General features: G+C 50.4%; 1 protein-coding gene across 1 annotated transcript in view; it reads right to left on the bottom strand.

The window, feature by feature from the left end:
- Nucleotides 1–23,938, bottom strand: part of CSNK2A2 (casein kinase 2, alpha prime polypeptide) — a gene marked incomplete at its 5' end in the record, with an annotated part of 25,923 nt that continues 1,985 nt past the window's right edge. Inside the window, 9 exons of the mRNA XM_009710494.1 lie at nt 1–1,526; nt 1,728–1,876; nt 2,573–2,673; nt 2,997–3,098; nt 3,294–3,404; nt 4,541–4,624; nt 7,400–7,459; nt 13,935–13,985; nt 14,812–14,913. Coding sequence (XP_009708796.1) covers nt 1,450–1,526; nt 1,728–1,876; nt 2,573–2,673; nt 2,997–3,098; nt 3,294–3,404; nt 4,541–4,624; nt 7,400–7,459; nt 13,935–13,985; nt 14,812–14,913 — 837 coding nt within the window. The remainder of the gene's footprint in view (nt 1,527–1,727; nt 1,877–2,572; nt 2,674–2,996; nt 3,099–3,293; nt 3,405–4,540; nt 4,625–7,399; nt 7,460–13,934; nt 13,986–14,811; nt 14,914–23,938) is intronic.

The raw sequence follows: 23,938 nt of genomic DNA, 5'->3' as shown, positions 1-23,938 counted from the left end.
AGACGTATAGATATTTATTGGTTTCAGTGAATTATACAAATGGATTGACCTGCTATCAATGCCAATAGAACTTTCTTGGAATATGGAATGTAAACAGATGTTTCAAATAGAAACATTGCAACCTTATAAAAAATTAGCTATTTCAACAATGCCGCAGAAGGAAATTCTGTGTTTAGGTGCTGGTGGGAAAACACTATCTCCAGCTTCTAGGTTTGAGTGTCACCAGAACCACTTGATGAAGTTACACACAGAACAAGTAGAGGAGGCAACTGTGAATTGTGGGGCTATAAAGCCATCAAGGGATCTGATGAAAGAACCCACAAGACGAACCCCCCACCCCCCACAACAGGATCGGCACCCCAGAATTCAACAAATGGCTGACTTTGTTAAAACACTATGTGGGATCCCAAGTCCTGGATCAGTAGCTGCACAGCCCCCTCCCTGACAGATCACGCTGCTGTTTGCTGATCCTTCCCCCTCCCTGTGCTCTCCTCCCTGGCCTCCTCTCCACTCCTCCATCCTGCAGTGCTGGATCGAACCGCTCCAGAGTTGCGCTCTGGCACAAGTCTGCATCTGGCACAAATTCGCATGGGAGCCACGTCATGAGGTACGTGGTTGCACACCTATCACAAGAAATCTTGCGACACTGACTTTCCTGAGCTCGGTGGGAAAGTCTGGATAATCTCACCCCTCTCCTGCCACAAGAGCAGCCCTCACGTTCACAAGTTTCCAAAGCAGGTCTATTGAGTTTCTTCTCAGAGTGAGCCTTTGTCAAACACACCTGGAGGGGGGAATCTCACCTCTCCCCAGCAACTCGGATCACTGCCTTTGTTTTAATGCTCCAAACCAATCCCGAGATGCTGCTGGGTCTGTGGGTTGTTTTTTGTTGAACCTCCCCCCTCCCCCCAACCACCCCGGCATTCGCAATTGAAACTGGAATTTGAGGGCCAAATTCAAGCCCAGAGTGAGCAGTAGGACTTGGACCTCAAAACAGAGTTGCACCTGCTGACCCCCAGCCTGAATTTGGTTTGTCCAGAGTCTACAAGTCAGAAAGGCATGTTTAGAAAGAGGCATGCTAAGGGCTGATGGTGGAACGACCAATTTGTCCCCACTAGTGTGGTGGGGAAGGCTGGACTGAGAAGGAAGAGAAGGATCCATAGAGATGTGAACCAGAATCAGTTGTGTCGAGCCCTGGGGATATCACTACATGTTTAGCTCTTGCAAGACCATTTGCCCAGGGCTTTGGTACCACAGGGTTAGAGTTACATTAACCACAACCACCAGAGAGGAACTGAGGTTTATGACCCCCCCCCCCGAAGGTTAGATTTCTGCCGAGTATAAAGGGGAAGGGAAGAAGGGGGGGGTCCTTGGTTCTTTTCCCTTCACTGTGTGACCGAAGGTTTTGCTTTTATTTGTAAACATCTTGAATTACCCGTCGTTTTCCAGTCTTCATCGCGCTGTTGTCAGGCCACTGGAGAGCACAGCGTTTTCGGAGCTGGGCTGGGACTGCTCCTTCACCACTGGATCTGCAGGAGACACAGAGCAGGCAGGAAGGGGAAACAGCATTTAATAAAGCGGAAACTCCACCCTGGCAAACCCTTCCAGAGAAACTGCCTTCAAAACCCAGAGAGCTGTTAAGACTTTCACAGAGCAGGGAGCCGAAATTTGCTGTCACAACCCAAGACCCCTCTCCATCCCAGCTGGCCCCAGCTTCTCCCCAGACTCACAGAAATAGGGGTGCTCCATCGCCTCCTTGGCAGTCAGCCTCTGTTGATGGTCATATCGCAGGAGCTTGTCCAGAAGGTCTAGGACTTCAGGACTGACCAGGTGTCTGTTCTCACTGTGGATGAAGTTCTCCCAGCGCTTCCGGGAATGCCTGCAAAGGGACCAGCTGTCACTGCCCGGCTCTGACCAGCAGAGCAGTACCCAGAGGTCCTGGGGGAATCACCTACCACTATCCACTTCTGAGAAGAGACGGCTTTGACGAACACTGCCTACACCTCTTCCTTGCACAAGCTACTCTCAGCAAGCACTTGTCAAAGGGGGAAAACTCTCTTCTTTAGGTACACAGTTGTGTGAATATCCTATGCCTGGAAAGGGCACAATATTCCACATTCCTTTCTGTCTACAGAGACTAGACAACAGCATGCGGCAGGCAGGGTGACACCCTTGGGACCAGAAGTGCTCTGGTTTGCCAGCCAGTCCCCCAGAAGTCATCCTTGCTATCCTATCCACCTCTTGTCCTTTTCAGAAATTTCATCTGGGAGATTTTGAGCCCTTCAGCCCACACTCAACTCCAGCGTCTACATCTCCACTTCTAGGATGTCAACAAGCAGGAGAAGGAAGAAACAGGGGATCGCTCATGGATCATGGGAAAGGCAAAAGGAAAGAGCCTGCATTTCAGTGACCTCCTGAGGTGACACGAGCAGCCAGATGGGAGGCCTGCAAGAAGCATTGTGACCCAGAAGATCAAAGCAGGCCTTTGCTGAGAGTCCTTCAAGGGGATGGACATCAGTTTATCTCCCTCTCTGTGTTACACGGTAAAAAGTCAGCGTTTCACTTCTCCACTTACTGGCCCAGGATATCATTGAAGTGCGGGTCCAGTTCTATGTGGTACTTCTCGAGGTACCCATACAGCTCATCTGTGCCCAGGACCTTTGCGATGCGAACCAGCTGGAACAAAAGGCATGTTGAGAGAGCGCAGAAGGGCAGGCCACCACTCTTTTGCAGAGGCAGAGCTGCCCAAATCTAAGAGCTCTCCTTCTGGAAACATCCCAGATGGAAGGAATATCTCCCTTGAAACTTGTTTTTTCAACACGTTCAGAAAACAAGTCTCCTACACAAGGCAGTGAAACATAATCCCAGATGACTTCACTAAGCACATAGCAACATCCTCCCAGCCTGGTGGTCTGATCCCCAGAACCTCCCCACTACAGACACAGAGATGAGGCGGTGACAAACATCTCATGAAATAAGCCAGGTAGCAAAGTCTTTACTTGGTCATAATTGTCCTGGCCGTGGAAGAAGGGCTCCTTTCGGAAGATCATGCTTGCCAGCATACAGCCTAAACTCCACATGTCTAAGCTGTAGTCATACATCTGAGGGGAAAAAGGAGAAGCTGTCAGAAAAGGCATGCTCACCATGGCCTGGTTCCCCAACCGCACAAGCAACCTCAACCTTTTCACTTCACAGTCAGCCTCTTTCCAACCCAGGCAATACCAGACAACCCAAAGGTGGCCAAAGTGCAACCACAAGTGGTATCACTGGCTAGCAAGGAGGAGGCAGACTCTTACTTGGTAGTCCACAAGGAGCTCCGGTCCTTTGAAGTACCTAGAGGCCACACGGACATTGTATTCCTGAGCTGGATGGTAGAATTCAGCCAGACCCCAGTCTATGAGCCGCAGCTGAACATGTGATAAAGAGACACAGAGTCAGGAGCCTCAGTATGAGCCGGTTAGGTGAAGCCACGTTGGCCAAACCTCTCAATCCTGTGATGCACGCATGGAGCCCGGGATGCAGGGAGGTGCTCTGAGGACAGGAGATGCTCTCAGCAGTGCTCTGGTCAGGCTCTTCCCTTCCCCCAATCACAAGCTGGTGTGGCAAGGCCCAGCTTCGAGAGCTCCTCTGCCTCCTGAGTCCAAACACACTGTTACTGCTGGGCAACTGGCTCCTTACCAGCACCGCTAGCCACAGCAGACAGGTTGCTGCATACCAGGGAACAGGCAAAAGCCAGCTCTTATCCTGCTGTTCAGAGGCGCTGGGCCAAAGGTAGTGCTGATTTTAACTGGGGGCTGAGAGCACAAAACGAGGTAGGAGCAGGGCTCACCACATCCTGCAAGGCAGACCATCTCCACAGCTGCAGGGATGGATGACCTGCCGTGTTACTGAAGGACAGCGGGTCTAGTAAGAGATTTCTCTCTCCTAATAAATCTTGCCTTGCCTGTACAGCCACTGCTGATTGACAGGAAGGGACCTGTGGACCAGCAAATCCCAGGTCCCTGGGGAGACAGGTACACACAGCACCCGATGAGGTACAAGTACCATGATGGGGTGAGGAAGCTCCCTGTGCTGCCCATTTCCATGGGAGCGAGCTGGGTACAAACGTTTCCTGTGATCTAAGTAGCACACCCCAGAAGTGAGGAAGCCACTGCAGGACAAGCAGGCTGTATCACAGGAGTGGCTTATGTTCCCTAAGTAAAAATATCCACGTGTATTTCAGACAAGGCCACCCTTCTGCCCAGGGCCTCTGCACCCCACTGCCACATCTCCCCAGGCAGACATTAATGGCCCAGACCTGCTCCTCTCAGCAAAGAAACCCAGCATGGTTGGCTTTGGGGAAAAGCAACCTCCAAGCCATGGACTCCCACTGTGACGCTCCCCAGTGGCACTCTGGCCATCTCCTGATGCTGGCACAAGTGGAGGGGAGCCAAAAAGAAAGGTTAAAGGGGTAAGTACAGCTGCCCAGGCTATGGGTACAGAGATGGCAGAGTTTCAAGTTTCCCTGGAAAAACCCTGCTTGTAAGCCTTGGTGTCACAGTACCTTTTTCTGTTGGTGGTCTATCATGACGTTGTGGGGTTTGACATCCCTGTGCATGATCCCCATGCTGTGACAGTAATCCAGGGCCTGGCAAACACATGCACATACATTAGACATGTCTGTAACCACCAGCACAGCATTAGCAATATAACAGTCAGTTCTCAGCCAGAAGCAAGAGTGCCCCGTTCACAAGGAAGTGCTGCAACCCTGGCATAAGAAACTGGCATCTTCCACTCTGACGCTGCACGCGATGAAGTGACAAGCTGGCAACTAGACTCTATTGATCTCGTGTCCTACTGCAGTCACAGGTCCTGGCACCGTGTTCCCTGCACAGTCTTTGACGAACACGATGCAGAGAGGCATCCCACCTAGTGACAGGCCCAATGCTCCAACCACGGTAGCCCTGTGCTTCCTAGGTCACGCTCTCTTCCCCAGAAGAGGACGATTCCTACATGCATACAGTTTTATGGCCGTCCAGTGCTGCCTTCCACCTGTGTCCCAAAACACATGTAAGCTAGAAAGTCTCCTCTGCCCTGCCCATTTAAGCCAAACCTGCACTTACAAAAGGCAAGTGATAGCACACGAGGGAGAGTGAAGCTGCTTAAAGCTTGAAGGCAGGAGCACACATAAGCTCTCCAGCTCCGTGACCTTGCACCACTTGTCCCCCCACGCAGCTGTTCCCTTGAGCAAGGGGGTGAGAATGTTGTTTTCTCATCTCCAAGGGGGAGGGAGATCCATCCATCAACATCTATCAGATGCTCCGAGATCTCCAGCAGCATGGAAGGAGGGTACAGCCTGCAGTCATTCAATATCCAAGACATCAGCACCAGGGACGTAAAACTGTCCTTGAGCCCCTGCCACAGCAGGAAGCATAGGAGGCAACAGCTTCCATCCCAGCAAGGCCTCAGGGAATATCCCTGCAAGAACACGAGGCCTCGCAACCAACAGGAGTCACAGCAAACAGTGGTCCTGGGATCTCCAGTACAGGAGATCTATAACAGGTTGGACAAACGGCTTCCAGGGATGAAGCTGTTCTAGTGTTTTGCTTGTCCCAAGGCTGGATCATCTAAACCTCATCACCCCTCCCACCCTAATCCCAGGCTGCCTCAGGCTCTAGCAGGAAGGTCTTTGCCTTGCAAACAGGTGCAGCAAGTTTGGGGGTGCAGAGAAGAAAGCCTCCCTCAAGCCCACTAGATCTATTTCAGGAAGTCTCCTGCAGTCATCAAGTCCTGGAACACAAAGGGCTTTCCCTAACCTGTCCCACTCATTTCCAGAAGTAGGGGACCTGCAAAGTGCCAGCCCAGAAATCCCGAGGCCCTGCTAGGCCCTGACACAGCCAAACTGCTGCTCCAGCAGGTCAGCACAGAACAGCCCTGGGATCAGCCGAAACCTGTAAGCTCTCCCTAATGCCCTGCTGCCTCCGTGTCCTGCCATCGGAGATCTGCCGTACGGCTCCGTGAGCACTGCCACGGGGAGGTGCAAACTAGGCCAGTTAAGAGGAGGTATTTAGGGCACTCCTCGTCCTTCATCAGAGGGGCAGGGAAAGCTTTGGCTAGGAGGTCTCAAAGGAGACTACCAGTGTAATATCAACATATAACAGCCAGCATAACCGGAAGCTTTGTTCCCCAAGATCACATTCATGGGGTTCTGTGACCACAGGGCACCGAGCTGGCCAGCTTGTTCTTGGAAGTGCCCTGGATCCCTCCACCCAGAGACACAGGGGTCTAAGATCAAGTGGGCAAAAATCTCCTTCTGGGGCTGCATTTGAATACTGCAGCAAAAAGAAGCCTGAAGCTGGCAATCCCTCTCTTCTGCTCTCCCTAGCGTGCTAAAGAGTCCCCGGTTCCCCAGCCCTGCAAACGCCTCTCGGTGTTTGCACTGGGTTTGGCTGGGAGAGAGTTGATTTTCCTCATAGCAGCCCAACGGTGCCAGAGACACAGGGAGACCAAGCACATCCCTACCTGGCAACTAACAATCACAAATGCTTCACAGGGAAAGAACAGACTCCAGAGAATCAGAGACTCTTTGGAGGTGACCAAAGGTCCCCAGTTTGGCTGTAATACCTCACAGCAACAAGCCAGGTAACCAGCTCTCTTCCCAGACCTTCCCGGGTTATGGGACATGGATTCTGCTGTCCTGGTTTGGCTAAAACAGGGCTATTTTCTCCTTTCAAGAGTTTTAAGCGAGTAAAAAGTCGTAAATGGGTCGCACCGGCAGAAGAGTGCAGATGGGACAGGTGACCAAAAACTGACCAAGGAGGTATTCCATCCCATCCACGTCATCCTCAGTATAAAGCTAAGGGATCACGAGGGTCTCGCTCTCTTCTTTCGTGGCCGGTATCCCTGTGGGACCCTGCTCGCTCTCCTGCCTCCGACCCCGATCCGTGCGTTCCTGAATTCGATTCCTGTTGGCTGCGCAGTCCAGTCCGGGACGTCCGGGTACCCACCCCACTGCGGCAGCAGCCGAGCCTCTGGGGGCTGCAGCCTGTGGCCTGCAACGCCCCCACCATCATTGGGACACTCAGTATCAGTTTTGTATACTTTTCCTCTTATTTCCACTATTAGTACTACTAGTATTAATACCTTATACTATTTTCCATTATTATTGTATTATTAAAGTAGTTTTAATTTCCAACCCGTAAGTCTCTCTCCCTTTTCTCCGTCCTTTCCCCTCCCGGGGGGAGGGAGGGGGTTAACAGAGAGCATCTGCCGCCCGTTTTAAGAGCCGGCCCAGCCTTAAACGGTGACATCTGCATTGACCACAAAAGAAGTAACTGCTTAGTCACACCGCCCCACAAGTCCCGCTACTGCCTCTCTCATTCCTGGTCTCCCCATCCAGACTGCCATATGCAATGCCACTCACCTTCAGCAGCTCATACATATAAAACCGAATATCAAAGTCTGTCAGGATCTGGTACAGTTGCTGAAACAGATTTGGGGAGGGAAGAAAAAAAAACAAACAAACAAACAAGAGAAACAAAAATAAATACTCCAGATTTGGATTAGTTTCATTTCCTGCACCCCACCTGCCTCCAATCACTGACCCCATTCCAGATCCCCCGTGAATGATGCCACTCCCGAGGGCTGTCCTGGGTCTCACACCTGCCAGGGCTACAGACTAGGAAATCCAGAAAGGACACAAGAGTTCCCGTGCAATGCTCCTGGGATCATTCAGACCTGTCATGACTTGACAGGACAAAGGGCAATGGCTTTAAACTGGAGGAGGGAAGATTTAGATGAGATACCAGGGAGAAATTCTTCCCGGTGAGGGTGGTGAGGCAGTGGCACAGGTTGCCCAGAGAAGCTGTGGATGCCCCATCCCTGGAAGTGTTCAAGGCCAGGCTGGATGGGGCTGTGAGTGACCTGGTCTGGTGGGAGGTGTCCCTGCCCATGGCAGGGGGGTTGGAACTAGGTGGTCTTTAAGGTCTCTTCCAACCCAAACCATTCTGTGATATACGACATGACTTCCTTCCAGCAGGAGACAGGCAGGCTGTCTGTCCAAGGAGACGAGAACAGCCCTTCAGAGCATGCTGGATTTGGTACAGATGATCTTGACTCTCCGTTCGCATGTAAAGTCATCATGGTGACTTGACAACATCAATACCAGCATTCAGAGCAAGCAGGCTGGTAACACATCAGCAAGGTTTCCAAGTGCTCAAGGTGGGGCAGGGAGAGGAAAACATTAACCCAAAGGAGCATGGGGTGGGGAAACACAAAGGGTAGAGACAGCCTCAGAGCTGCAGAGGCTCCCCTCTGTCCCAGGATAAAGGCTAACGCAACTCAACAGCACAGAAATGCTTGTGGGGCCAAGGAGAGCACAGCTCGGAGTAGTCTCAGGGAAGTGCTTGTTGCCAGCACACAATCATCACCCTCCTCTTCTCTGTGTCCTTCTGCAGCTACTCATGAGGAAGTGACAAAGATCCAGGGTGCACTTCAACCTGCCCTGTGCCACCATCACTGGAGAACTCATCATCCTGCCACTCCCATGCCAGGTCACAACAAATTTGCCTTCTGCTCTATATCTGGCATGGGCAGCGGTGCCAGCCCGACCCCATTGAGCTGTGCTCTCATCCAGGGAAAGCGAGGTGAGACACCAGGGCAGGGCAAGGAAGGACATTCACAAGGCAGCAGCAGGACCAGACCCCTCTGCCCTTTCTAACAAACAAGGGTCATCTCACAGCTCACTCAAACCACCGATTGCATCAGCACTGGAGCCAGCTGCCCATCACGGGCACCACTTGGCAGCTTCAGGAAAAATCCCAGAGCGAGGGATTGAAATTCACATTGCAAGAAAGCAGCTCTGGTCCTGGATCTCCTCCAGGCCCATGCCGAGATCCTCAGGATCCTGTCTTACTTAGGGCCAGCTCCAAACAGCCCCACCACCCTCGATACTGCTCTGGGAAATAATTTGACAACATACGAGTGTCACTTACACATGCAGAGCTTTAACAACCTCCAGGACACAAGCTGCATTGTATTCACATGAGCTGGGATGATCCTAATGCTTCGGAGCAACCCACTGAAGCAGACAAGTGAGCAGGGAGCAAGAAAGACATAGCCACAAGCTACAACAGGGATAGATTTCCTGACTGGGTTGCGCATGGCTCTGATGCACGGCCCAGGGCCAGCAGAGGACAGCTGAGCCCTTCCAGGAGTTTAAGTGGCTTGCTTAGGTAACAAACACTACAGGGGGACAGAAATACTTAAAACATGTCTTTCTGGGAATCACTACCCTGTTCAACTTCACCTGGCAACACCAGTGCAGCTGGGGAAGGAGGAGGGCAGGAGAGGCAGTGGCAGAACAAGGCTAGACCCCATTTTCCACAGTCCCTGGTTCCTCTGCCTCTTGCCGTCTGTAAGCAGGGAGGGGGTAGAAGGGAGGTCACCGATGCCTTTCTTCTCAGGCCCATGATGCTGTTGCTTCTCTGACTCACAGCCTTCAGCAGAGGCAGCCATAGGACAATCACCTTTCAACAGACTTCCCTAGAAGAGCTGCCTGCGAAACCCAGCACCTCTGACCCTCTCGCTGTGCCAAGGCCAACAGTCTGGCTAGCAGCACCCAGGCTCCACTCGCTGTGGGGAACAGTCCTTGCAGGAGTGTTCTCAGCCCCACTGCAGGCAGCTGGTGAAAGCAGAAGGCTTTGAAGTATGGAGCCAAGGTTTCCACTCCAAGCGGGTCCTGCACAGCACCCACCCCAAGAAGGTTTTGACAGTGGGCTCCAAATCCCCTTTGCCTAGCCTAGCAGGGGAAAGCAGACACCTCCTTTACAGACACGTCCCATGCTCTGCTCTTACAGCTGGCTCTTTGGACTAAAACTATCTGAAACATCACTGTGGGGATCACTCAGACGCAGCTCAAACATCTGCTCAGCTAGTTGCCAGCACTCAGGATCGCACAAGGCCTCAGAGACCTGGGCTGGTCTCCTTTCTCCATACAGAGCATGAGGAAAGGCCAAACTCACCCACAGGCAGCCTCTACCCCTCTCCAGCTTTCGGTGGTATTTTGGCACACATCATGTAACCAATCCTAAACTAATCCTGTTAGTGCCTGAGGAGGCAGAGACATGCTTCCCCTCTCCACGGGGCTGACAGGAGTTAAATGCTTATTCTTCTCCCTTGAGTGAGCAACACAGCCAGCTATGTGCAGGAACCAGCATCTGCAAAGCAACAGGGTGGCTGCGAGGAGCTGTCAGGGGAGAGAGACACTGCTTTGGGGTGCAGGGCAGGCAGCAGCAAAAGAAACAGAAACAGTACGCAAAGCATCCCAGCCTCGGCAGCCACACAAAGGAGGAGAATCTTTCATACTTCTGCATCGCCTATGCAAGGCCACAGCTATTTTTTAAACTAACCTTGGATGTACAAGGATAAGGATAAACCCCCCCCCCCCCAACTTCCCTCACAGCAGCTTGGCCTGAAAATTCACGGACGTGCAGGCGAAGTGGAAGATTTGTCTCAAAAGCCCACCGTGCCCACAACTCCAATAGGCTGAACACCCTGAAGCAACCTTTCATCGCTCACCTTTCTTGCCCATCTCCTCTTCTTCAGCTCCAAACCTGCCAGTGTGTTCTAAGAACGAAATAGCAAACCCAGCCCAGAACTGCTCCTCAAGACCTGGCTCTGCTCCCTTTCCCAAGGGATTTGCCTCTTCGGGGCAATGAACACACAGTACCAGGTATGCTCACAGACTACACAAAATATGTGACAGCTGACGGTGGCTGAAGGACAGGCATCTCATTTCTAGTTTGAAACCAATTAGCAAAAGACATTTAATTTCACTGATGGTTACTCAGTTGACTGCATGGCTCGAGCTGTGCATCTATCATTTAAGGCAGATGACTGTGGGTAGCTTGAGTGCCCACAGATGACAACTAATACAGCAGGTCTGAGGAGAAACACTAGCCCTGTACACAAGCTCCTGTCCTCACACAGCAGAATACACCTTTAGTCTAGTTCTAACTCATCATCCCTGTGAGTACAGAGCCATCACTTTCAGAAGGGACCCAGCTGGGTTATTTAAGAAAATGTAAATTTTCAGCTCTTGGGAGGTATCACCTAAGTCTCCTGTTTATATTGTCATTTAAAAATAGACAAACCCTGTGGAATACAAGCTTGCACTTCCACAGCCATGGCTTCGGCCCCACAGAACTGCAGCTTCTGCCCATGCACAGAGAGCTGAGGAAACCCAGCAGCCATTTTCACGGGTGCACGGACATGAATAGTGTCCTGCCATCTGAATGGGCAAAGGGGTGAAAGCATTAACGTTAAGCAAAAAGTAATAACGTTGAAGGAAAGAAACTGCCAGAAAGGAGACAACTGAGGAGAACTTCCAAGCTTGTGAGCAACTATTGCCAACAGGACAGAGAAAAACACAATCCTGTAAGGTGGTCAGCAATGACCTGCTGTACACAAGCTGCCCTGTGAAGCCCCCCACACACCCTGAAGGTGATTCACCAGCGAGATGCACGTACTCATCAGTACTGCTGAATCCAGAAGTCAGAGATGGGCAGATCAGCAGCAGCCACCTCAAAACAAAGAGAAGAGGTCCTTGTCACCAGGATTAGCTCACTTAGTGGCACTTAACTCCAGCAGAATTTGGCTGCCCGGGGAGATCAGGACTGTGGAGCAGAGGGGACAATGACTGGGTGCTCTCCAGCTGCTTTACATATAGAGGTATGGGGCAAGCCAAGACCTCCACCACAAGTGGTCTCGTCTACTCTGTGTGCTTTCTGCTCAGCAAGGGCACTTCAGAGCAAGGGAAAAGACAGCCTGGGAGCCTCTGTATAGAAGAAGATATCCACAGGTACTCGTGAATAGCAGCAGCTCTGTAATCTGCCAGTTAGCTGTGGCCCCAAGAACGTACCCAAACAGGCAGCAGAGGTCATGGGAGTGTAGCTCAAATAACCCACACCCCCCATACATAACTAGGGAAATTCAGGTTACAGACAAGCTCTGAGCACAAACAGCCACACCGCGTGCCCTGGGGGAGACACTTGCATTCCCAAGACAAGTTATTCCTGCCTTGTACCAATCAGCATCAAAGCATCAATACTTTCTGTCTTGGACTTGTGCAGCTGTGAATCCGGGCTTCCCTGAGATGACAGACTTTCTCCTAGGAGCCTAGAAATATCTGCTGCAAACTCACATAGTTGTTCCTCATGCAACAGCCAGAGCTGAGCACTGTTACTTTGGCTGTGGATAGACCGACGTTGCCTTACTGGCCGCAACAGTGCCTGCGACAGCTCTCAGTGCGGCTGGGACGGCTGACCTACCATGTACTCCAAGTCCTGTATTTTTCAGCTAAGAGTCCCTGTTAGCCACCAGCCTCAAGTTACCACTTAAGGCTCCACTTCATGAACATATTTCAGTTACTCAGTAATATCTTTGATGATAATTTTTCCTCTAAGGACGTGACAGAGTAGTGTAATCACATTTTGACTAGGAGATACACAAAGTGATCCTCAGCAAGGTGTGCCACTGCCCTAGCAACCTATTTTATCTCAAGGCATATATTAAAAATAAAAATAAATAAATCTCTGTAAACAGGAAGTAAAAAACCTCCAGGATTAGCCTTATGAAGAGTCCCTGCATCACCAGGAGAAGCACAGGGGGACGTTCCCAACATACATGCAGCACTGGAATGGTCCAGCTGATGTCAATGAAGCCCAAACAAACCAAGCCTGCTTTAATTAGCCCTGAATGGTCACCACACAGCACACCTCTCATGGCTGTTTACTTGATGGAGGCAACACTCATCTCCCCGCCCAGAGCTGTCAGGGCAGACACTGCTGCAGTAAGTCTCTATGTGAGATTCAATAGCACTAAGACTACCACGGCCAGCCTGGCTGCACCTCGGGCTATGTGCAGGGTCCCACCCAGCAGGATTCAGCTGGCCAGACCAACCCCTGAGGGACAGAAGAGACGCATGCTGCCTCGCAGTCTGCAAGGCCGCAGGTAAGAGTCCGTGGGCCAGCTGACAAGCTGCCTCCTTTCCACCAACACCAAGCCAAGGTCCTTATCTGGGTGTTTGGTGTATCTGCTGAAGCTGCATCCTACAAGGTGTGTACCTACATAACGCTCTGGCACAGATAGGAAGAAAAAAGCACCCATAACATGGAACAAAGGAGATCTCCAAACGGTGCAGGAGGGCATGACTGTTGGCTTTCTAATGGCAACTGCTCAATTAATTCTCCATCACTGAACGACTCAGGGTAAAGATTCACATGGAGGAAGCAAAGATACCACTAAAATAGTGTGGTTGCTAATTATAAATCCCTTTTGTGTATCAGCTTGCTGCTGCCAGCCAGAAGCAAGTCAGTAGCACAGACAGTCCTAGCTGCGCTCAGACAGAAGGACCCCTATTTTGGGAAGGAGTAGCACCACTTGGAGCTCCTCAGAAATCTGAAGAGCCAGGGAATATGCTGCAGCCTCAGGGAAGCAGGAAAGCTCTTAAGATGTATTCAGGACTCCCACCAGCAGAGGAAGACATGCTCTCCAAACTCTGCTACCCCGCAGTCCCCAGGTCTGAAGGATTTCAGCACAAATCGGTGTCACCTGCTCCATCACTGCACTGCTGCAAATAGAGCATCCCAGCACAGGGATTAACTTGGGCTGAATATATAGCACAGCAGTAATTACTAAATTGAGAGGGGAGTAAGAATATCCAACCTGTTGAACTTACTCCTCAAAGTTGGGAGGAGATTCAGCACACGAGCTTTTTATTCCTTCTCATCTAGAGCCTATTTAAAGATTTCTGATTTACATGGGGAAAGAAAGGTGAAGCTGACATAGGTGAAAACTCCAAACTCCCCGCCCCAGCTCTAGAGTATCTGATAACTCAAGATCACAGCACTCTTAACAGAAATGGGAAGCCTCCCCCCTCCACACTCAGGCAGACTCACCTTAAAATCTGTGTTATTGATGTACTCAAACACCAGAGCAGGGGTCTTTGACTGCAAAAGAGACAGAATCATGGTTCAAAACACCCTCTTGACCTTTCTTTGCTCCAAGAGACCTGAGAAAGCTTTTGCTTCCTGCTCAACCCTCACTGCGGAGAGCAGGGTGGAGGCAGGACAACAAGAGAAGCACAGCCCTGCTCCCGCAGCAGGCAGAGGCAAGCACCAACACGGCATTCTGGCCAGCGCTGCTCCTCCCCATGCCGTGGAGCAGTCACAGCACTGGGCAAGGCAAAATACGTCACCAGGGGCTAAGGCCTTGCAGCTCATCGCAGAAGGAAGGTCAGCCAGGACTGCCAATGCTACAGCAGCCTCATTTCCTCTCTGTAGCTGCTAGAAGGCTGGGAGTCACAGACCTCAGCCAGCTGCTAGTCAGAGAAAACTTCCCGGGAATGGAGTAATTGTGAGATGCAGACAAAGGACATTACCTCTGGTCACTGCGCAGAACAGCAACCAGAAGGATGAAAAGTGCTTAATGCCCAATTGCCCTGGCAGATGCTTGTGTTCCAGATGCCAGACAGAAGCTGGAAGGCTACAGGCTCTGCTTTCTTACAAACCTTCTCCCCCATCAGCCATGGGAAACTCACAGAAGACACAGAAGAGGTGTAAAAGAGTCTGGGGAACACAGAGAGGAACATGAGCCCATCCAAACCAACCCACCTCAGAGGACCCTAATGAGCTGGACACCGCTTGTCCTTGGCTGGCATGAAGGCACAGGTGCAGGCAACACCTAACCCAAGCTGAGAGCAGAAGCCATGGGGCAGTGCCCACAGCCAGCGGGGAGGCAAGCCCACCACCCATACCGCAACACACAGGCACCTACCACCGGATCCTTGACAGTGTCAATCAGATTAATGATGTTGGTGCCACCACGTAGATTCTCCAGAATCTTAACCTCGCGTTTTATCTTCTTTTTCTTCACTGGCTTAAATAGACAAAAGAAATTAGAAGTGAGAGTCCTTTCAGAAATTAACACCAATTTCTGCCACCAATTTTGACTGGATCACATAACCTCCCCTCCTCTCTCTGCTCCCACCCTCACAACGGAACATTTTTAGCTTCAAAGAGGAGACAGATACCTTGCACGAACTAGGATTTCCCTCTCATCTGTGAAAGCTTTCCACTCATCAGGGGAAAATCAAACCACTTCAGACAAACACAACTGTGACTCCAGTAACTGTTGTTAAAACCACCTTGCACTGCTATGTGGACATCTCAGCACACTCATTCGATGTTATGCATTTAGAGCCACAGGACAAGCATGGTGGTCCTCATAGCCTAGCTTTTGTTTACCAGCACAAATCAGGTTTTTTTACTCCTTAATCCCAATCCATTTCCCAACAAGTACTTTAATCCAAGGAAACAATGACCTGAGAGTCTCCAACACCAAGATTTCTATTAAGCTCAGACACTGCTACACCTAACTATGTGCACGTGTCTTTCACAACCACCCCAAGAGCATAGACCCAACTGCACAGCCTGCCACTGCATCCATATACCATGATTACTTTTAAAGCCTACAGACATTTTAAACAGTTTTTGACTCCTCCTTGAATCTGCGCAGTCCCAGGAATTCCCTTTGCAATGTAAGCGTTTCTGTGGCCATCACCCTGCGGAGAGTGACAAAGAACAGCTGCTCCCAAGGCAGGGGCTTGGAGGTTGGGTTAGCTTTTACACTCTGCTGACCCAGCGGTTCACTTCAATGCAAACGAACGATCGTTTCTGTAACTCATCCACTCCCAGCACAACTCTAGCTCTGCGCCTGCTTGACAGGAAAGACAGCTTAGAGCAGCTAAGAGGTGAGACTTTTGTAATGAGCCTTGGCTAGTGACTGGTGTGGGCATCACCAGTTGCGAGTCACTGAGTCTAGCAGCCCTTCGTTGCAGAGCTGGAACATCCCCTCCTGCACCCCCGGGACCACTGCAGAGAGCTGCAGAGACATCTTGCAGGAACTGGTAAAGCCCTTGTCCGATCTCTGAGGTTTGCCGATGAAAACACTCTTCTGCACCCATTTAGCTTTCTAAAATATTCACCATCTGGTACAGAGTCTGGCATGTGAGAAGGGGCACAACAGGGAATAGCAAAGAGGTATGAGGCACCTTACGAAAGTGGCACATTATTAGAGTCCACGTGAAGGACAAGGAGCCACAAGAACTCAACAGCTGGTGCTCACCACCTCGCCTCTGCTGCAGCCTCTGCTGCAGCCTCCCACTTCGATGATGGCTGCAGAGTGCTGATGGGGCAACTCACGCTGCCATTACAGGAAAATCCAAGGCAATCCCTGGTTTCAGACCCCTCACAGGAATGTCTGAGCAGACAGGAGAAGGAACAGAAGCTTTATATAAAAGTGGGAAAATATGGCATTTATAGAAGTGATAAAATATGCTGTCTTTCTAGGCTCTTCAGGTGGCTGAAACCTTCAGATTCGAATCCTGCCCTTCTCGTCTTCCAAGTTAAAAGGCAGGAGCTAGACTTTCAAGCCAAAAGATGAGAAGCTCAGCCCAAAGCAAAGTGCCAAAAATAACACCGATGCCGGCACAGGGAGCGTCAGCACCTCATAAAGCCACTGTGGAAAATGGCAGCAAGGCCACCACAGCTGTCAGCCAGAGCTGGAGCAACACGGGGCTGGGTTCGCTGGGGAGGGGGCGACCAAAAGCCCCAGGGCAGTACCCAGACACGGCTGGAGCCAGTGGGAGGTCAGACAGACAGGGAGAAGCAGCCAGAGCAGGGGGTCAGAAACCAGAAGTGAGAGCTACATTTCTGAACCTGAGAGGAAGATGCTTCATTAGGGACTAATTTCATTTATGTCAGCGTGGGGACAGACACCACCCTTGCGCCACCCACATGCATTGATCTTACCAGAAGGCCAAGATGGAATTACGGGATGTAATTCGGTTACTCTGCTTGTCCAGCAAGGCAGATGCACACACCAGCTGCTTTCCAAGGAACTTCAAAGAGGGAGGTGAGCCACTGCCATCCTGAAGGTGCTTGCTGAATGGCCTGGCTACCGACAGACATGCATCACAGCCTCTCTGCTGCAACACTTGCACCTGATCGGGAGCTGAAACAGTGCCTGAACACAGCCAAGATGACCCAAAACCCACTTTGAAATACCTTCTCCTTTGTACTGTAGTTATTTCAAGGGCCTTTTGCATCAGCTAGGCAGGGGAGGATACCGCTCTGAGATTTCCCTTTCTCCTTCCATAGCAACCACCGCTCCCACTGGGGCAGAAGGTCGTATCTTCCAGTCACTTCCACATGTTTCCACCTTTTTCAGGATGGGAAAATGGTGCCCTACGTGACCTCCACCAGAAAGCTACACATTTATTAAAAGACACGAGCAGACAGAATCAGCAACTTTTGGAAAAAAGGAGAGAAGAAAGTTGGTCTTTTTTTAATGAAATGCCTACAGATAATCACCACCAGCAGCACCTCCGATATAACCGAGGGAAGACACTCCAGTGAACACTGCCTCAATGAGAGGGAGAGTTAAAAGCCACTCACTGTTTGCATGTTCTCCTGCTAAGCCGCAGTAGCGCAGAGCTCGGGCCAGGCTGTCCGCACATGGCTACACCACCTCCACAGCGGCTGTGAGATGCCCCGCAAGCCTCTGGGCAGGGCGGGGGTACGGGAAGCCCTGCTCATTGCAGGGTCATAAGGAATGCATCGTCAGAGCGCTCTCCCCGAGGTCAGGACAGGGTTTTCCACCACTAAGTAAACAGGGACGAGGAAGGGAGAAATGCCACCAGCTGAAGTAATGTCATCTTAGAGGAAAAGCTATTGCCTGGAAGTTTCCTCAGAGAGCAGTGGAGGGGAACGAAGGATTCCCCCATTTCGGATTTGCAGGAGAAAACAGTGGCGACCACCGGCCTCCACCCCACCCCACCCAGCTTTCACCTTACCCAGCCACACGCCACCTCCTACCCACATGCCGTCCCACACCACTGCTCCAGCCACAACTGCAAACACCCTCTGCTACCCAAGGGCACATCACTGGGACTCAGTTTTTGCCCAGTAACTGATTCCAAGCCTAAGCTGTTGCATCCGGCAAGTCAAACACCTTGGTGCAACCCACTCCAGCACATGACCAGTACTGCACTGGAGCTAACCGTTCACAACCAGAGAAACTGCTGACTTCCCTCCCGTCCCCAGAACTGCTGAAACCACAGGCAATCAGCGGGATATCCTCCAAGCACCAGGATTAAGTCTGGGTTGCTACAACTGTCTCTCAGAGTCACCCGATCTGTCTCTCCAAGGATGTTGACTCCAAACACACATGGATTAAATGTGAACTAACTGAAGCTATTATGGCCTCCAACCATCTGCCTCTCCCAGCAGTGATAGCTTCTAAAACACCAGCCCTTGCAGCCAGAGTCTTTTTAACAGTACTTGTTTAAGGCTGTTTTATTAAACCAGGCTATGAACAGTGGCATTTCAGGTTGTGTTTCCTACACGGCTTACTGCCCCTGCCCTGGGAAGGGTATTTCCAGGAGAGGAATGGAGCAGGCACTTAGACAAAATTAACTGCTCCCAAGTTTGACCGGCCTGTGTTTGCAAGGCAACATTTTATACAGGTGGAGACTCCAACACCATCTGTTCCCATGGCAGAGGCATTTCAAAGCTTTCCTCCACGCTGGCGTTCTCCAGTGACCGGTATGAGTCAAACCCTCACTGCAGCCTTTCCCTCCGAGGCAGGCTCTGACAGAGTCCCTCTGCTCTATGCAAACACCTATTTCCATGAAATCTGTAGAAACTTGACAGCCTGGAGACTTCTGTCACATTTGGTTGAAATTGGCCAACCAGTGCAAAAACTACTGGGGTGGGGAGGAGGGGGAGAAAGGCTGACAGACAGCAGATTGCATAAGGCTCGTTTCCATAGGAAACCAGGCTAAAAGACATGTCTCAGTTTAACCGCGTCTACACTGGGAGGGGTTTAATTACTTCAGCGGCAGCAGTACCCTTAGAACAACACGACTGTCTAGCACAAGCCAGTTTTCCAGTTTCCCAGGAAATTGCTTCCTTCCTCAGACAAACTGGAAGTGAGATGGCTGTAGACGGTGGAGACAAAACACATGGCTCACGGCTGTCCACTACGCTGAGCGCCCAGAGAAGAGGGAGAAGGTGACTTCCAGCCACAGGAGGATGGTCTCTGCTGGACCCAGCAGCTCTCCCTCGGCTGTCCCCAGCCAGTCACCCTTTCCTGCAGGTTTCCCACCCTACCAGCCAAAAAGATCCCCTGCGCGTGCTTCAATCCACTTGAAAGTCAGGCAGAAGAGGCAATGACAGCGGCCAGCGCTATCCCAACTGCCTTTGCCCAAAGACCCCTCTGCAGAGATGAGAGATGGCATGGGATAAGTAGTTGCTTTGCAGTCAGGTAGATCCAGAAGATAACACCTCTCTGTGACCAAGAGATCAGATCCTGGGTCATTTTTTGTGAGATCATGTAAACCTGTAAGCAGGGAAGGAGTCCAGCTGCAGCAAACACCAGCTGGGAGAATTAACATTGTTTGCTAAAATAAACCTGTAAATACAAGGCTGCAACCATCACTTCCTGTCTTGAAGGAATAAATGGGTGCCTGATTAATCATCTTTTTTGCTTAGTTTCTACAGCAAAGAGAATACACTCTTCTGTCAGATACTTCAGTTCCAGCCATCTCCAACAACCTGGGGACCCATCGCTTGAATTCAAGCAAAGAGAGAAAAGAAATTTGCTATCCAAAGTTCATTTTCACACTGAAAAAGTAGTGACCAGGAAAGCATGTGAAATAAGAGTTAAATCTAAAGCATAAAAATCACTCTACACTGGCCAAAAGCAGGCAGCGCACACACACTGCCAGCTGAGGAGCACACGTGCTGCTCTGAAGGAGTCACAGAAGGTGCTGGGTTCTGCCCAGCGGGGGCTCTGAAAAAGAACTGGGGTTAGCGCAGCAGGGGGAGAAGGTTTAGCAATCAAAAGATACAAATCTGCAAGAAACTAAAGTCATTTATTCCACCAACCCATAAAGAAAAAGATCTATTCTTTGCTCACCAAACCTGAATAGCCCGGAAACAGCACGATGCTTCCAGTGAACAGGCAGAGAAATTTAACACACAATGTCCAGGACCAGCAAAAAGCTCGAGCAGCATCTTTATGACAGGCTTTAAACATTTAAAAGCTGGCACCAGATGCTCATTCGTCTCTAGCAAGTATTATTGAAAGGATCACAATAATCGGCCTATAAAGCCTGACGCCAATTGCTCAACAGGAAAATTGGCTTCAGAGCAGCAGTGCTTATTTTGCCAGACATCAGCTGGGAAACCCAATAATCATATTCAAAAGAGCTACAAAATCAAGGAGCCCACTTGTGTTAATATTCTGTCAGTTGTTTGCATCTTACAACTTCCATTATGGGAATTCAAACTTTCCCGAGCTGCTCTTGAATTTTAGAAAAGAGTGAAAAAAACCCCTACCCTGACACTACTAAAGCACTTTAGCTTTATTATTTAAGTTTGGTATATAACAGCTGTGTTTTGAGGGCAGTGCCACTCTCTCCTTCAGAATGCCTTTAGTCCCCCCATAGCGCATCCCAAAACAGCGCTCCTGGGCCTTCAGGGCTGCCCACCATGCAGCAAGACTTCTGCAGTCAACTAAAAAGGAGACGCGTAAGGACCAAGCCCTGATCCCCACCACCACCATTAGGAGGGATGAGAATCACTCACTCAGGCTCTGCCCTAGCCCACTGCAAACAGACACAGTGCCATAACTCACCCTCCTCCTCCTCGCAGGAGCCGCAGCTTCGCAGCTTACCAACTCCTCGGTGCTGGAACACCACCGCGAGAGTTACCAGCTGCATCTGTGGGCCTCTGCGAGACACCCGGTTCCGCCTCAGTTGGTCTCAGCTCCAAACAAGGCTGGACTCCAGGAGCCAACTGTGCCAAGCTCAGTGTGGACAACTGGTGTTTAAAAGAGAAGAGCTGTGTACCTGGCTCTCTTGCAAAAGGGCTCATTTCAAGGCTGCCAGAGGAGGAAGTGGGCCAGGGAGAGCTGATTCAGTGCATGCAAACGCAGGAGGAGCAAGAGAGACAGAGCTACCAGGAGCAGGCATTGAACGGCTTTGGTGGAAGGTCACCGATGCAGTCAAAAGCTCCAGCCTGAGGGTCCAACATCATCCAATCCTATCTCCCTGTGCAATCCCTTCTGCACACCAGCATGGGAGTCATTTCAGCCCCCATCTAGAATATGCTGATGTATGTGGGCTCTAAAGCTTTTAGAGAAAGAAGAAAATTTAGCAGAGCCACAGGGCTACCTCCCCCAAATGGTTCTCTAGCTACTAGAGTGACAATTTGAGTTCAACACTGGAAGGACCGTGCAGCAGTGCTTGGTATGAGCAGCAGCTCTGGAGGGTTCACACAGCCCAAAAGGGGGAACAGGGGAAAAACAAAGCCAAACAAACAAGAATGCACTTGTGAAACCACGTACGTGGTTGAAAGTTCCACTTCATGGACTCAGCACAGAGGGACAAAAGCCACCAAAGGAGAAAGGGGCTATTGCATCACTGCTGCAGAACCTCCGATTCACTGTGATGTCCCTCTCCTTGTAACTGCATTCTTCCCCTAACCTCCGCCTGCGTGTTGTGTCTATGCAGGCAGCAACTGTAGAAGGAGACAAAACAGTCTCTCTGTGTGATGGGTTTAATGCTTTGTACGCTCTACTTGCCTGCACAGACACACATGTGCAGCAGGAAAGCAGGAGGGCACCTGCACGGAGCTGACAATATGGATGCTGCAATCTCCGCCTTGAGCGGACACTCAAATGGCGGTAAACAGTACAAGGGAACGGGCTGTGAAGGACGCTGCGGTACACCTGAAGCTCACAAACAGCCATAACTGTAGGTAACTTTAACAGCAGCATTCTCACCATAAAGAATCACCTACAAAAGTTACAAGCAACGTGGAAAGTTCATCTTTGGCTCTTAGAGTGGCAACTTTGCAATGCTGTTCACATCCCCCAGAAGAGAGGATTCACTTTTAAGGCACATGAAGAGACTGGCAGACACTTCGGAGTTGTACTAGCAGAAAAGCTAAATGAGAAGTTCAACAAAGAGACAGCACAAAGGTTGTAGATTGACCTCCGCAGTCCACCAAAAATCTAAATCTATGTGGTTATGAAGGAGCAGATGTGGATATGAAGGAGCAGAGCTGTGCTTTAGATATCTGCATTGGATGTAGATGATACATGACTCACTGGAAACAAAGATATCTTAAACTTCCTTTGTACGTGCTGAGTAAATTCAGACCTCATCCTGGGAGTCAATCCTTAGCATCAAATTTAAGCAAGACACAAAAGCACGTACAGGACATGTTCACACATTCCCTCTTCCTGGCTTGGCCCTCCCCTAAGCATGCAGGAAGCATGCCCACAGTACCAAGGCCAGCCAGATCAAAAAGCCCACAAGAGCCTCCTACACCAGCTAGGGACTGCAGGAGCACAGCTGCTGGCTAACTCCATGCCCTACTACCCATGAGGGGTAGGAAGGTCAGTACAGTGCAGAGTCCTCCACTACCTACCAAGATGATTTCAGCCCCACGGTTTTTTTTGCTGAATCTTTGCTCCCTGAACAGGTGGAGAAAGTGGGGAGTTATCCTCTGCCTCGCTTCTCAAGACAAAAACTTTTAGAGGACACTTGGCAGAGGGTGTCTGTGTGGCAAACCAAGCAGCGAGGCCGGAGCCCTTGCACACATTCCTGCACGGCGTGTCCTGATGTCTTGCTGCAGTGGAGTGAGAAGCAACCTGCTTGCTTCGTTTGCCTTTTAAGAGAGCTGCAGAATTTTCCTGGAAAAAGTGACATTAACAGCATCATATCTGCAAAGAAAAGCACTTGACCGGGGAAGTGGTAAAATTATAGTCATCTGCATGATCTTAATTCTGCTCCTTTGCTGACACACGTTATGACCACAACTAGCGGCACGAGCACATCCCATTTTCCTGCAGGATTATGCCTGGTCCTGCACTTGGGGTAGCAGAATAGAAAGGTGATGCTGGGTACTGGCTGGGGAAATGAGGCAAGTTGCTTTAGGCAAGCCTAAAAGGCCTGGGGCACTGTGATACCAATCAGAGCCACTGGCTCCCCCGCCTTGTCCAATGTTAAAGTCTTCACAGGGCACTTAAGGCAAGTCCCTGCCAGAAGAGGAAGAGCAGTTGTCTCGTTCATGCAGCACTAGACTTAGGACCTATGTTCTAGTCTCAGCTTTGTTGAGGCTAAGGGACTTGCCCAAAGTCACACAGGAAATCTGTGGCTCAGTTCTGCATCAGAAAGGGTGATAAAATTTCCTGACCTCTCTGGAGAAAAGTACAAGATGTTCAGGTAGCACAACGCCAAAGAAAGGGAGAAAAAAAAAAAGGCAGGGGAAGTACTTGCTACGTGCTAACTTGAGCTCAGTAAGGATAAGCTGCTTCAAAGAGCAAGGCTGGGAAGAGACACCAGTCACCTCCCACAAGGCACAGATATTAAAACAATGACTCTTGCTAAAAACCACACAACATAAATTGTCCTCTCAAAAAACCTTAAAGAGACAGGAACAACTGTGCTAAACAGTCACATCCATCGCCCAACAGCAGTCTTCCCCTTTGTCCCACCCCTACAGCCACACAAAAACCTGAAGACTTTTGGTTGCATTTCCCACCTCACAGGATCCAGCCTGAATTAGGAGGAACAGAGAGGCCCAGGCTCTTTGCTAAGGCTCCACTGTAGATACGTGTAATTACATTCGCAATTAACTTTGAGTCTAGCTACAGGAAATCAGAGGCACCTTCCACAGATCAGAGTGATATTACTGCCACACTTCACAGGTTTTCATAACGTACACAACACAGTGCTCTGAAACTCACTTTTCACTGACCCACTTTCCACTGAGAAGAAAGTTCATCTTTATTTATCTGGACTTTATGCTTTTCCTTGCTCACTCGCAGG

This window comes from Cariama cristata, unplaced genomic scaffold (assembly GCF_000690535.1).
Source record: "Cariama cristata isolate BGI_N322 unplaced genomic scaffold, ASM69053v1 scaffold29961, whole genome shotgun sequence".
In the NCBI taxonomy this organism is placed as follows: domain Eukaryota; kingdom Metazoa; phylum Chordata; class Aves; order Cariamiformes; family Cariamidae; genus Cariama; species Cariama cristata.
The sequence above is the reverse complement of the archived record's forward strand: the minus strand, read 5'-3'. Positions and strand labels throughout refer to the sequence as shown.